General features: G+C 39.3%; 1 protein-coding gene across 1 annotated transcript in view; it reads left to right on the plus strand.

The window, feature by feature from the left end:
• The first annotated feature begins 825 nt into the window (after positions 1–825).
• KCNH8 (potassium voltage-gated channel subfamily H member 8) overlaps positions 826–13,787 on the plus strand; it is a 413,967-nt gene continuing 401,005 nt past the window's right edge. The window contains exon 1 of the mRNA XM_059064162.2: positions 826–1,265. Within this exon, the coding sequence (XP_058920145.1) occupies positions 1,190–1,265 (76 nt within the window). The 5' untranslated portion in view covers positions 826–1,189. The remainder of the gene's footprint in view (positions 1,266–13,787) is intronic.

A 13,787-nucleotide genomic window follows, 5' to 3' on the forward strand; every position in this document is an offset into this window, starting at 1 on the left:
TTTTCCAGATGCTGGACGTGCCGGGGACTCGGCCAGGCTTTCTACCTGGAGGTGCCGGTCTGGGAAGGAGATGAAGGGCAGGCGAGGCTCTTTTGTGCTGCAACTATATTTATGAAGCAACCTTACGGGTTGTACTTGACATTGTATCTTTCAAACCAATAGCAACAGCAAACTTTTCTAGAAAGGTTTTGTTCACATTTCACCGCAGAGTGGGAAAACATTCATTATCCCTATAAAAAGCTATTATTTTGTTATATTCTTTTAGTTTAGAATCGCTTGGGGAGACTAATGGTATTTTGGGGAGAGGGGCTGAAACACCTCTTCTGGAGCCCAGGATGGGGAGGTGGGAAGACCCCGGTGCTTTGCATCAGTTTCCCGGTTGAAAGACCCGGGGGACTGGGGAGGGGGCCTTGCAACCCACTCCAGGCTGCCTTGCTCGGGTCGCGGGCACTTCGCCGCGGCAGCTGCGCCGGAAGGGGGCCACGTCCCCCGGGGGCTCCTGGCTGCCTCAGCTCTCGCGGACACCGCACGGGGACGTCCCCGCTCCCAAGTTCTGGGCGGCCGGGTACCTGCCCGACCTGTCTCCTCCCCCCCTCCAATACCACACCCACGGGACTCTGGTATCCCTGGGAGAGGGACAGAGCGGGAACAAAGGGGTCTTTGTTCAGCGGCTCCCGGGGGGTGGGAGTCGTGCTCGCTCGCGTTTCCCGGCGCCCCTGGGAGACGGGCAGGCTCCGCGACTCTGAGCCTCGCCCATCCTCGAGCGCCGCCCTCCGCGACCCCAGCGCCTGAGGTCAGGGCGCGGCGCCCCGGGCTACCGCGGGTTCTTCCCGGGCGGGCGGGCTGCGCGGCGGCGCCTGGCAGGTTCTGCCGCCCGCTGAGGGACGGTGGGGGTTCTCGGAGCTGGCGGAGGTGGAGGGGGCGGGAGAGGGAGCGTGCGCCCGGCTGAGCCTGGAGGTGCGGGGCGGGCTCCGCGAGCGCTCTCGGGGCTGCTCCTGCCTGAGCCACGGCGGCTGGAACCAGCTCCTTCGCTCCTTCCATCCTCCCCCTTCTCTCAAGCGGCCCCATCACCGCGCCGGGCCCCCCTCCCCTGCCGTCATCACGCTCCCCTTCTCCCTTCTTGGCACTTTCCTCTCGAACCATCCTTCTGGACAAACTTTGATGGAGAATTTCACACCACGCTGGAAAAATGCCGGTTATGAAAGGATTACTGGCGCCCCAGAACACCTTCCTCGACACCATCGCCACCCGTTTTGACGGAACACGTAAGTCTTGCACTTCGATGAGTTTCAAGGGTTTTTTTTTTTTTTTTTTTTTGAATGATTTTTCTTCTATAAATTACTTTCGTTCCCACCCTCTTTTTTGCACCAGTGGATTTTGTTTCCTTATATTCCTGCCGAGGTGTCTTTTGTGTGGAGAATTTTTTTCCTCTCATGGTTCGGTGTAGTATTAACACTTCGGTGTAGTTGGCCCCCTTGACTCTTAGGTTTGTAAAGTCTGGAAAAGAACCTGAAGAAAGACCGACACCCATGTTCACTGTGGGACCCGTAATTCCTCGGTTTTTATTAATTTTATGAAGTGAAAATGAAAATTGTCCATATTGGTGAATTACCAGTCTGTCCTTCTAGAGTTTCAAGGTTCCGTAAATTATAGGGAGAGTTTGGAATGTTCTTCATCTATGGAGCTTCATTCTGTGAGGTCTTTTGGATAGGCATGATCCCATCTGAGTTTAAGAAATGAAACTAGAATCAAGATTGCCAGGTATAAGCTTCCCGTAGAATTCTAAACGTTATGAGTTTGTCAGAATCCCGATTCCTGCTTCTCAGGTATTGAAAGGTAGCATACCTTTCAATATGAAATTATCCTAACACTCGAGGAGAGACTGTTGGAGAAGGAGAAGCCTGGCGTTATAAAGGTTGATCTGATCATAAGAGGAAGTTTCAACATAATTTTTTTGAGGGTGAATATTATTGGACGCTTAGCTTGTTTAAGCTTCTGTTTAAATGCAAAGATATGGTGTGTGGATTCTTGGAGACTGTTGGGAAAACGTCTACAACTTGTTCTCTTTCAGGACCACGGTCAGGTCCCCGTTCCTTCCCAGGCTTCTCAAACTCCCCTCTTCTTGACCATTTGGTTTTCCCTGTAATGAGAAATCTGTACTTTGACCCCCAGCAAAAGCTATCAATTGGTTTCACTATGAATATACACACCTTCCTCCTAGCTTATGTTGCTTCTGCGTGCTATTTTTCCTTTTCTGCCTGTTACACAAGACTTGTAGAAACTCATTTGTTCTAAAGGCTAGTAGTGATTCAGGCATCATTGTTTTTTAGGATGATGGAATATTTCTTGGAGTTGATGTGAGAGAGCACATCTAACTCTATTTTCACTCCAGTCGTCTGGATACACAGTCTTACTACAGTGGGAAGTAAATCCTGGACTTTGGCGCTTCAGTAGTAGTTGGAAAAGTTTATATGAGGGAGAAATGAACTATTTACTGGATTTTATTCAATTTTTATTTTCAACCTCCAGCCTACTAAGGGTAGTTGGTGTGAACATTCTTTCCGGTGTTTTTATCTTTATCTTTAGCCTTTCCTTCCCCTTTTATGTTCTAGATGTGTCAGACAGTATGAGTGAAGTGCAATGCTATTATTTATCTGTCTTCCTTAGATAATAATAGAAAAATGTAATAAAATTTCAAATCCCTGTCAGTGACATCATACCCACCACCCAACCACTACACAAAATCACCACTGCTATCTTCATGCATGATTGTGGTTACTACTATTTATTACCTTAGGAACTGATTAGTTTCTAGTGGATGTTTGTTCTTGAAGTTGCAAATTTAAACCCAAAAGACTTTCAATATTGATCACAAGTGCATGTATTGAAAATGAGCTAATTGGTAAATGGTAGTTGCTTATCTCGTTGTCATTTAAAGTTGAATGGAACGCAGTGTGTTCCCAGCATAGCCCTGGGAATTACTGCAGGGATATATTTAAGTACCAGTTGCTAATGAGAGGGGCTTTGGATCATCTGTGTGAGGAGACCTCTGCCTCTTTCATTATAACATTTGATAGACAGAAGGCATGTAGAGAAAGAATGGTGTACTAATGAATAGCCCTTTTTCTATTTTAACTACACATTAATGTGAATAAAATCGAAGGTTAGAAGTTTCAAATCGTTGTTTGGGAAGACCGTCATCACATAACCAGCATTTAGAACATTAGTAAAACTAAAACTGTTGGAGAGCATGCTTGGTCTGTTCTCCACGAGTCTGTGGGATTCCTGGAGGGAACCACTTTGTATGAAATCAATCTGAAAATCAGTGAAGCAAATTTCAAAGTAATGAGTGACATAAAGGTTTACTTTAGCAAAATTTTGTTGAGAACTTTTAAAGATACCCCTCATCCCAATAAACCCCACTCGAGGAAAGAGGACTGTATCCTCTTATTTGCTTTTCATTTGAATTTGCAAGATGTCTTGAATAATCTGAAACTTAAAAAAATACTTTAAGCAAATTTAAGCCACAAATTTTACTAACATCATGGCATATCAGTTTGCCTGCTAAATATTTAGTTTATCTTGTTCTATCTTTTATGTGTTGACACAATTTTATTAAGTATAATTACTATCCCTGAAACTTTTCCTATGATCATCCTTCTTTCTCTTGATTTTTTTTTATAGCAGTCATTTATTTTCTTGTGCAAGAGAAAACCATTTGAAAGTTTTAAATTAGTAGAATTGCCACTCGCCCAAATAAAAATTATACTGGAGAGTGCATAATGTTATTATACTCAAAATGTAATGTGTTTACTTGGTACATTTTCTGCCTTGTTAGGTATATTTTATAGTCATGTTAATTTCTTATTTTGTTTTATTTTGGACAATATCATTGAAAAAATAAGAGAGCAAACAATAGCCCTAGCAAACCACCTTGCTAACTTAACCACCATGAAATATTATTATCTTTATTGATTTAATACTGTAATGGAAAATAATAAATCTTAAAACATCATGTAAAATTTCTCTCAGGAAAAATTAAATATATGACAAGAAAAGCCTATAACATAATGTTACTAATTTATCAGTTGAGTTATTATCATCACAGGGCAACATAAAATAAGTTAATAATATATTTTATCACCTAGTGGCACTTTATTATTGAGTGTAATAGGATATTTTTTCTTTTTAATATTTAAGAAGTGAGCTGTTGGTCAGGATTGAAAGTCAATAGTGGACCATTAATTGAAACTTTTTTCTCATATTCAATATAATTTTTAAAAACTATTGGAAAATATAAATCTTTTCACATAAAACTACCCTGACATATATTTACTCTTGAAATACGTTCTCCTGGTTTACGTTTAACTGAATGTAAATGAGACTTAGAAAAACTAAGAAGTTTGCAAATATTGAATATGTGTACCCCATTTAGGGGAAAAGAGTAACTCCAATGAAATTCTTTGACTCATTGCATATAGCCATACTTCTCACTTGAAACACTTAAACACACACACACGCGCACACACACACACACACAATCTTAACATTATGACCTGCATATAGTTTATTTTTACATCGTTCATTTTTTTTTTTTACACATTTAATGTAGTTAAAAAAATCTTTTCTGAGTAGACTTTTGCTTTAAGTACATGAATATTAAACTGGACAAAGGGAAATGATAATAACAAAACACATAAGTACATATTTTAAAAAATAGTTTTTCAGTACAGATATTTGCCACAGGGTACCATTTGGGAAAAACACATTTCTTTGAGGATATAAAACTTTCAAAGGGAAGTGTCCATTTTCCAACAAAATGGTGCATTAGCCTACATTTTCCAGTCACATCAAAATTTGGCCAGAACAATTCTTTCTCTCTGGGGTTAGTGAGACAAGATCTAAGCTCTAAAGGAAATTTGTAGCCCAGTAGACTCTATCAAGGAGATTCCATTCAAAGTATTCAGAAATAATGATGGTTTAGACATTCATTTGTATTTGCATATGTTTTATGTACTCCTGTTCAAAATGGTCCAAGGAAATTTGTTAAATTGAAACGCTTCCTTTTCAGAGGAAACTCAATGGAGTTTCTTTTCCCCTGTATACTTTCACCAAGGTACATAGATCTCTTAACTTCAGAAGCATAGAGAGAAGGGTAATGTGCCCAATGCTGTAGGAAAGGGACACAATAAGGAAGGGGACAGTGGAGACTTCCTAAGTCTTTGCTGGGTTGTAGTTAGAAGAATATCATCAGAGGCGTTTAGCCAATAAAAAAGAATGAGCTCCATTATGTATGGGTCTGTCTGTAAAAGTCTGTTAACGTGAAAACATTCAAAGAAATACCTAGCACTCCATAGATATCTCCCCACAAATGGGAGTTCATAAAGACTCGTTTGTATTTTTTGCATGCCAAGAGTAATCTCTTATTCCCATTCTGTATGTTTAGAGAGACAGTTCCCACGTCAGTTTTCTATTTCTGGGTAGTGAATTACCACACATTCAGTGGCTTATCATCTCACATTTTCCGTAGGCCAGACATCCAGGCAAAGACTAGCTGGGTCCTGTGCTCAGGGCTTCCGGTGACTACAAGGCTGAAACCAAGTTGTCAGCTGAGGCTCGAGGCCCCTTTCCAAGCTCTCGTGGTTGCTGGCAGAATTTAGTTCCTTGTGGTTTTTCTCAGCAACTGGAGGCTTCCTTCCGCCTCCTGACACATGGCCTCTTCCCCAGGCCCTCTTACAACAGAACAGCTTACTTCACAATTACTCAGCCATAAAAAGGAATGAAATAATGCCATTTGCAGCAACATGGGTGGACCTAGAGATGATCAGACTAAGTGAAGTCAGTCAGACAGAGAAGGATAAATATAGTATGATATCGCTTATATGTGGAATCTGAAGAAAGGGTACAAATGAACTTCTGTACAAAACAGAAAGAGACTCGCAGATGTAGAAAACAAACTTATGGTGACTGGGGGAAAGGGGAGAGGAGGGATAAACTGAGAGATTGGGATTGACACACTACTATATATAAAATAGGTAAGCAAGGACCTACTGTCTAGCGCAAGGAATTCTACTCAATACCCTGTAATGGCCTGTATGGGAAAATAATCTAAAAACAGAGTTATACATATACATATGTATATGTATAACTGATTCACTTTGCTGTACACCTAAAACTAACACAACATTGTAAATCAACTATACTCCAATAAAAATTGAAAAAAAGAAAAAGAAAAAAAAAGATCAGCAGGAATGCCTGTCATTTAGAAGCTCACCTTGGTCAGGCCTACCCAGAATAATCTCCCTTTTGACTCAAAGTTGACTGATTATGGATCTTAATTCCATTTGTAAAATCCCTTCTAAAAACATATGACCTGTCCAAACTCAAGGGAAAGGGACTAGATGCAGTGTTTACACAAGGGGTTAGGAATCTAGGGAGCCAGTTTAGAATTTGATCTGCTACCGGTGCTGTCCCATTGCTGTACTATTATACGAAGCCTAACATTCTCACATCTGTTCTTCTGTGAAGCAGATTTATTGAGCATGCTCTATGTAATTCTGTATGCACATAAACTCTGCTGAGCTTGCATCTGCAGTCTTTGTGAATGTAAGGCCCAACTCACTGGAGGGAGGGTTTTTCTTTATATTTGGTGATGGCATATGAGTCAACCTAGCCTAGCCATGTTAGTCAGCTGTGTTAATCAGATTCTTCATTCTCTGATCTACAAGTAATGTGGGAGACATAGGGATATTTTCAGAATATTAATCCTAGTCTCTTGACAGGGTGTTTCTTCTTTCCACATAAGGAAGGTTACATGGGGTCTGTTGGTCTGTGTATGGGTATCTTAATCTGCACTGGCAGGTGAACCAGTCCATAGATGTAGCATCTGCAAAGGACGCAAGACGGGTCCTTGTATTCTAAGGTGACTGAGCTGTCTCCACTTTATTTACCTTCTTAACCAGTTCTGTTACTGGGTTCGTATGTGGACTGTTTTGAAACAGTATGTTTTCCATCTTTTTCTTATGCTTCTAACCATGTTTCAGATTTTAAGAAACTCCCCATTATGCACTCTTATTTTGAGGTTGACTGTGTTAAATTAAATAACTTTCTTTATGTAAAGTTTATTCCAAGTTTACTAAAAAAATAGAAAAAAAGAAAGAACAAGAGAGGGAGAGGGAGGAGAGAATAGAGAAGAGGGATGAGGAAAGAGGTAATTATTTATTTTCATTCTTTTGACTTTGGAGATGAATTCTTTATCTTACAAAGGACCTATTGCATGGGTTCTCAAAACTTCCCTGCAATGAACAAAGTGTTTGATTTACAAGAATTTGGATTTAGGTATTTACCAGAAATGCATTTCTTTGGATGAGTGAGATATACAAATAAGAAGAAAAATTTTATTATGTAGTCTTTAAAAATACCAGATAGTTTTTTTGTTTGTTTGTTTGTTTGTTTTTTTGGCGGTACGCGGGCCTCTCACTGTTGTGGCCTCTCCCGTTGCGGAGCACAGGCTCTGGACGCGCAGGTTCAGCGGCCATGGCTCACGGGCCCAGCCGCTCCGTGGCATGTGGGATCTTCCCGGACCAGGGCACGAACCCACGTCCCCTGCATCAGCAGGCGGACTCTCAACCACTGCGCCACCGGAGAAGCCCCGATAACTTTTGTTTTTGTTTTATAGAGGAAAATAGATAAATAACATGTTAAGAATGGAAGTTATACCCACAATTTTTTCTAGGCTCTGGCATTTGGTGTTGCCTGTAGACCAGATCCAACAGACTTCTGGGAGGGCACAGTCTCTCTTAGGAAATCTTTACTTTATTCAATCAATCAAACATTTCTTCAGTGCTATTTAATGCATGCTGACTATATACAGAGCCATTATGCTAGGATCTTTGGGATAAATCATGATTGTCCTCTCAAAGAGGACAATAAATGTATGCACAAATTACCATCACATAAGTTGGAAGGGGATGCGACTGTTCAGGGTGAAGGACTGTGTACATTTAGATGAGGGAGGAATAATTTCCTTGCAGGGGGTAATGAGCTGGGGGGAGTCATATAGTAAATGACTTCTGGGTGGGAATGATTGGCTCATATATGATAAGGGCAAAAAACAGTATTCCATTTACTTGGTCAATTTGTGCAGCACTTGTCATTGAGGCAGGAAAGGGGGGGCCTTTAAGGAGAATACCAAGTATCTTAGAGGACGTGAAGGGGGCAACGTAGAGGCAACAGGACAATGGAAAGTCAATAAGACCAGATGAGGAACATCTTTGAAGCCAGGGTGCTTTGTCATAATAAGCCATCGGAGGTGGTAGACCCATGTCTCGGTAAGAGAAATGTGTTGTCCTGTATGCCTGGTGTAAAAGCTCTCAACCTTCCCATGTTGCACAGGCTGATGCATGATACAGGAGAAATGTCAACATTGAGACTGAAGATATTTCTTCTTCTTTTTTTCTTTTTCTTAATTGAAGTATAGGTGACATACAGTATTACATGTTACAGGTGTACAATAGAGTGATTCACAAATTTTAAAGGTCATATTCCATTTATAGTTATTATAAAATATTGGCTATATTCCCCATGTTGTACAATATATCCTTGTAGCTTATTTTATAACTAGTATTTGTACCTCTTAATCCCGACCCCTATATTGCCCCTTCCCCCTTCCCTCCTAAAGTGTTCATTCTTTCTAGCTAGAAATTACTTGTAGCTTTCACAAGAGTTTTTACCATTTTTTCAGCTTCTACCCATTAAGGTTTACAATACTTAGTGTCTGAATTTTAGCTTGGGCTCTCTGGACAAAGCTGAGAGTCCCCCAAGCCCGTGGGCCTCAATGGGAAAGTTACCTTGGCTTGGTCTTGCCACTGAAAAAGCAAGATATTGTTGTACTGTGTGTGTGGGTATCTGGCCCCTATGTCTAGATGCTTTTAGTTAACTATTTTCTTAAAACATTTATTTTATATTGGAATATAGTTAATTAACAATGCTATTTAGTTTCAGGTGTACAACAAAGTGATTCGGTTATACATGTAGAAGTATTACCTCTTGCAGTGTTTCCAGGTGTGCATACCAAATCACTAAGACACCTCTTACTATCTGTCCTAATAAAGGCTTTACACTTGAACAAGGGTCCCCTATTACGCAGCAGAATTGCGTGTTCTTCATTTGCTTATGGATGTCTGCTCTGCCCAGGAAGCTAACTTTCTCTTAGGAAAGGGAAAGATTGATTTCTGACCACAAGGTGAGTGCTGTTCTCCCCCAGGGCTGCTCACCCCTGTGTTGTACTGTAGAATGACGCCTGTGGAGAAGAAAAGAATTGAGGGTGTGCTAGAGTTCCATCCCCTTGAAGCCACTGGAAAAATGCCAACAGACAGAGGTACAGAACTGCAACATCTGCAGAGATAGTCCTTTCACCCAGGCCATACATATTTGCTGATACAGTCTAAACACTAAGTTTTTAAATCCATTTTGGTTTAGCAGAGCCTACAAACAAAAATGATGAGACTTCAACTTTACCTGTGTTATAGTTCATACTTAGCAAGTGGAGCGATTGAAGAGTTTTCTCAGTAATTTAAACAGTCAAATGTAGTTCTTGGCTTATAAATTCCCTGGAAGATTTTGCTTTCCTTTTTAGCTGTTAATACAACTATCCATCTCCCTCAAGCCCTTCAAAATTCACATGTCCCCAAATGAACTAATAATCTTTTCTAGCCCATGAAGCCAATTTATTCTCTGGCCCCATAATTGGCATCACCACCCACCCATTTCTTCAGGCTAGAAATCTGAGTCGGCCTCAACTGCGCATGCATCAGATTGGTTATCAGGTCCTTGAGATTTCACTTAGAAATGCCCTAATTTGGCTTCTCATCTCCCTCTTCCTTGCTTTTACTTTAGTTTGGATCCTGTTTCTTAGCGACACAATTGCAACCTTACTCTGTCTAGACTCCCGTGGCCATAAGCCCTTATCCGACTCGCTTGCACCCCCTTCAGTCTGCATTGTCCCCAGAGTGATTTTCCTTAAAAGCACTATCATCGTTTAATCATGTAACTACCCACTGGTTCCCTGCTACCTCTTGGAGGATGTCCAAAGCCCTTTGGGTCATCTAACCCCAAGATGATTCGGCAGCATCTTTTCCAGCCACTGCCTCCTGAGGCTGCAGACATACTCACCCCAAACACCCCACTTGCTTATCCTGGGCCTCTGCATGGGCACCCATCCTGAAGGTCGCCTTCTGTCTAAACTCTTTCTGTGAGGCTCCAAGTAGAGCCAGGTGACATTTCCTCTCTGCTGCCATGTTACCTTGCCCATCCCATCCCTCCAGTCAGTTCCTCCGTGTGCTCTAATGATCTGCTTTCAGATTTCAACACTCAGCTGTCAACTCCTTCAAGTCTTCCTCGCTTGGACTTATACTTGGAAGAAAGTCTTTGCTCAATAAATGTTTTTTGGGGTAGAAGAATTTCATATTTCTTAAAGGCCAGGTCTGCATATTAATTGTCTTTATTTCCCTTCAGTGGTAACTGGTACTGCTTTTATACAGTACTATGTGGTTAAATTTAGTTTTGAGACATAATTCTAGACTGGCTTCTAGCCCCTCATTTTTACATGGTTGAAGCACTAATTTATTTTATAAAGCTCTAATGATAATAGTGACTACCATTCAGGGCATGTCTGCCTGCATGCTGTGTGCTGTGCTGGTGCTTTATCTGTTCCTATACAACCCAACACAGCAAGAAGGCAGGCAGTCCCCTTTCTGTTCCAGATGACAGGACTCAAGCTCAGAACTTTTCTAATGTTATCACAGTAGCCTGTGATTTTTCTACTATAGCCTGTGATTTTGCTACTATATCACACTGCCTCTAAAATGTGGTTTTTAAATAGTAGGTATAAACAGACTGGGGCAATCTGTGATATCATTTCTAGTTTCTAACTCTTGCAAAAAGGGATTTCTGCTTTAAAGGTTTTAGCCCTTTCTAGTTCATATGCTGCTTTTTTTTTTCTCTTTTGATATACTATGCTTTAAGTACTTGTCACTTAAGAATGTGTTTCGATTGGTATTTAAGACTCATATCTGGAACTACTAAGTGCACTCACTGTGCAAAGCAGTTTTGCTCATCAAAGAAAATCTACTGTCCATTTTTTTAAAAAATAAAGAAACCCATTTTCTTTGAGATTTTGGTGCTTAGAATTTTCTGACTTTAGAACTTCCTTGTGATATTTTTGTTGTCAGGCTAATCTTTCCATAGAAGATATTCTAATTCTCAGGGCTGTTATAGTGACATCATTTTGTATTTTTACCTTGTTAGTGTTTTACAGAGGAAATTCTTCTACCTATTTTGAGTCTGCTTTTATTGGGAGAAATATATTCTCCAGTGTCAGGCACTTTTACCAGCAATCATTTACCTTTACTCTACAATGAACTTACAGTCAGAAAAAAGGGTACCTAGCTCTCTAACTCTCAAATTTAATTTAAAGCTCTTTTCTTTTTTCATTTTCTTTCTTTTTCTTTTTCTTTTTTTGTTCTAATAAGTCTTTTGGACAGATTTCCTTATTGTACCTGTGAGTCCAACCAGTTTCTTACTCTAGTTATTGAATTAGAGGGAACTGAGACCAGAGTGCTTTTCAGAGACCAGAGTGCTTTTCAGTCTTTCCATATTTTATTTGATTGTCTAGAAAAATTGATCCATGTAGGAAGTTCAGATGTTATCAAACTGTCAATTACCCACTTTGATAGGAAGTAGCTTGTCCTTAAGTGTGATGTTCTGGCTATTCCTCCAATGGAGAGAATCATGTAGAAGTTTAAATGGGGCATATTTTTTAATCTCAACACAGAAATAAATGTTTCTGCTGTGGTTCCCTTAATTGTGAAGGAGAATGAATGTCTTGGGACTGGAGCTTTTGTTTTGTATTGTAACTTTTGATTTGAATAAACGTTATACAGTTATTTGAAAGGTAGTAATAATAGCTAATATTTGCCTAGCATTTCAGTGTATTCATTCTTTATTTCCATCTCTTGAATTGCTTTTGAACTAATAGATAAAAAGTGGCTTCCTATTATAATTTTTAACATACATTTACTTTACTGTAAGTGAAGTTGAGCATTATTTAATATATTTAAATTCTATTTGAATTTCCTTTCCTGGGCATTATTTGTTCATATTCATTGCCCTCCATTAATTAAATTGTTGGCATTCTCTTTTTGACATCTATGAGCTCTTTATAGAATAACAAAATGAATACTTTACTGGTGGTGTTAATGTATATGTTTTCTCCAATTTTGGTGGGATTTTTAATTTTTATGTAAGTGAATTAATCAATTTTCCTCTTATGATTTCTGTGTTTTGTGGCATACTTAGAGAGGTATTTTCTGTTCTGAAATTATTTTAAAAAATACATCCTATGTGTTCTACCATAGTTTCATTTTGTATATTAATTTTTTTTCCTCTATTAGTAAGTTCTGTCATTTAATCTATTGAGTACAACGTAGGGATCAAATTTTTCCTTCCTAGATTCCTATCCATTTTTCTAACAATATTTTTCAATAATTCATCTTTTCTACACTGATCTAAAATGTCTAGTTTATCATATTCCATATTCCTATATGTAATTCTTTCTATATTTTGACTTGCTATCCTATTACATTCATCTATTTTTTTCTTTATGTGTAGTTCCACAGTTTTAATTATAGAAGTTTTATGATGTGCATCAAAAGCCTTATTCCATTCTATTTTTCCCCCCAGAATTTTACTTGGCTAATCGTACTTATTTGGAAGTCCACAGGAACTTAAGAATCAGATTATCTAGTGGAAAAAAACCCTGATGATATTTTTAATGGAATCTCCTAGAGGAAAATGACATTTTTATAATGTTGAAAATTCATATCCAAAAATTTGCCATGTATTTCTTTCACATCTTTTTTGGGATTCTCAATAAAGCTCTTGCACATTTCTGCTTTATTTGATTCCTAGTAATTTCATCTTTGTAACTTAAGTAAAATGGATTCTTTTCTTCCATCATTTAGTTTTTCTAATTCAGTCATGTTTATTTATTTGAAGGCTACTGATTCTTATATTTTATTGTTTTTCTAACCAGCTTGCTGAGTTTCTATTATTCTTTGTAATAATTTTGCAATTGTTTTTTTTAGGTTTTAAGGTAACAAATAATATTGCTGTCAAATAATAAAAAGTTTGTTTTTTTGTTTCCAATTTGCACAAGTCTTACTTTTTGTCCCCTTAATTTTTTTTTTTTTTTTTTTTTTGGCTGCATTGGATCTTTGTTATTGCACGCAGGCTTTCTCTAGTTGCGGTGAGCGGGGGCTACTCTTGGTTGCAGTGTGCAGGTTTCTCATTGTGGTGGCTTCTCTTGTTGTGGAGCATGGGCTCTAGGCAGACGGGCTTCAGTAGTTGTGGCACGTGACTCAGTAGTTGTGGCTCACGGGCTCTAGAGCACAGGCTCAGTAGTTGTGGCGCATGGGCTTAGTTGCTCCGTGGCATGTGGGATCTTCCTGGACCAGGGCTCGAACTGGTGTTCCGTGCATTGGCAGGTGGATTCTTAACCACTACGCCACCAGGGAAGTCCCTGTCCCCTTAATTTTTTTTTTTTCTATTGTCTAGTTGTTTTGGCTAGTATAAATACTATAAAAATGGTGATGATAAAGAATATCCTGCTTGTTCCTGACTTTAATGGGAATTATTTTAGCGTGTTTCTAGTAAGTATTTTTCTGGTTTTTAGTTTGAGAAATAAATATTTTATTATTAAGAGATTTTTGTCATGTATTCCTATTTTA

The sequence above is a fragment of the Kogia breviceps genome, chromosome 5 (genome assembly GCF_026419965.1).
Source record: "Kogia breviceps isolate mKogBre1 chromosome 5, mKogBre1 haplotype 1, whole genome shotgun sequence".
Classification (NCBI taxonomy): Eukaryota; Metazoa; Chordata; class Mammalia; order Artiodactyla; family Physeteridae; genus Kogia; species Kogia breviceps.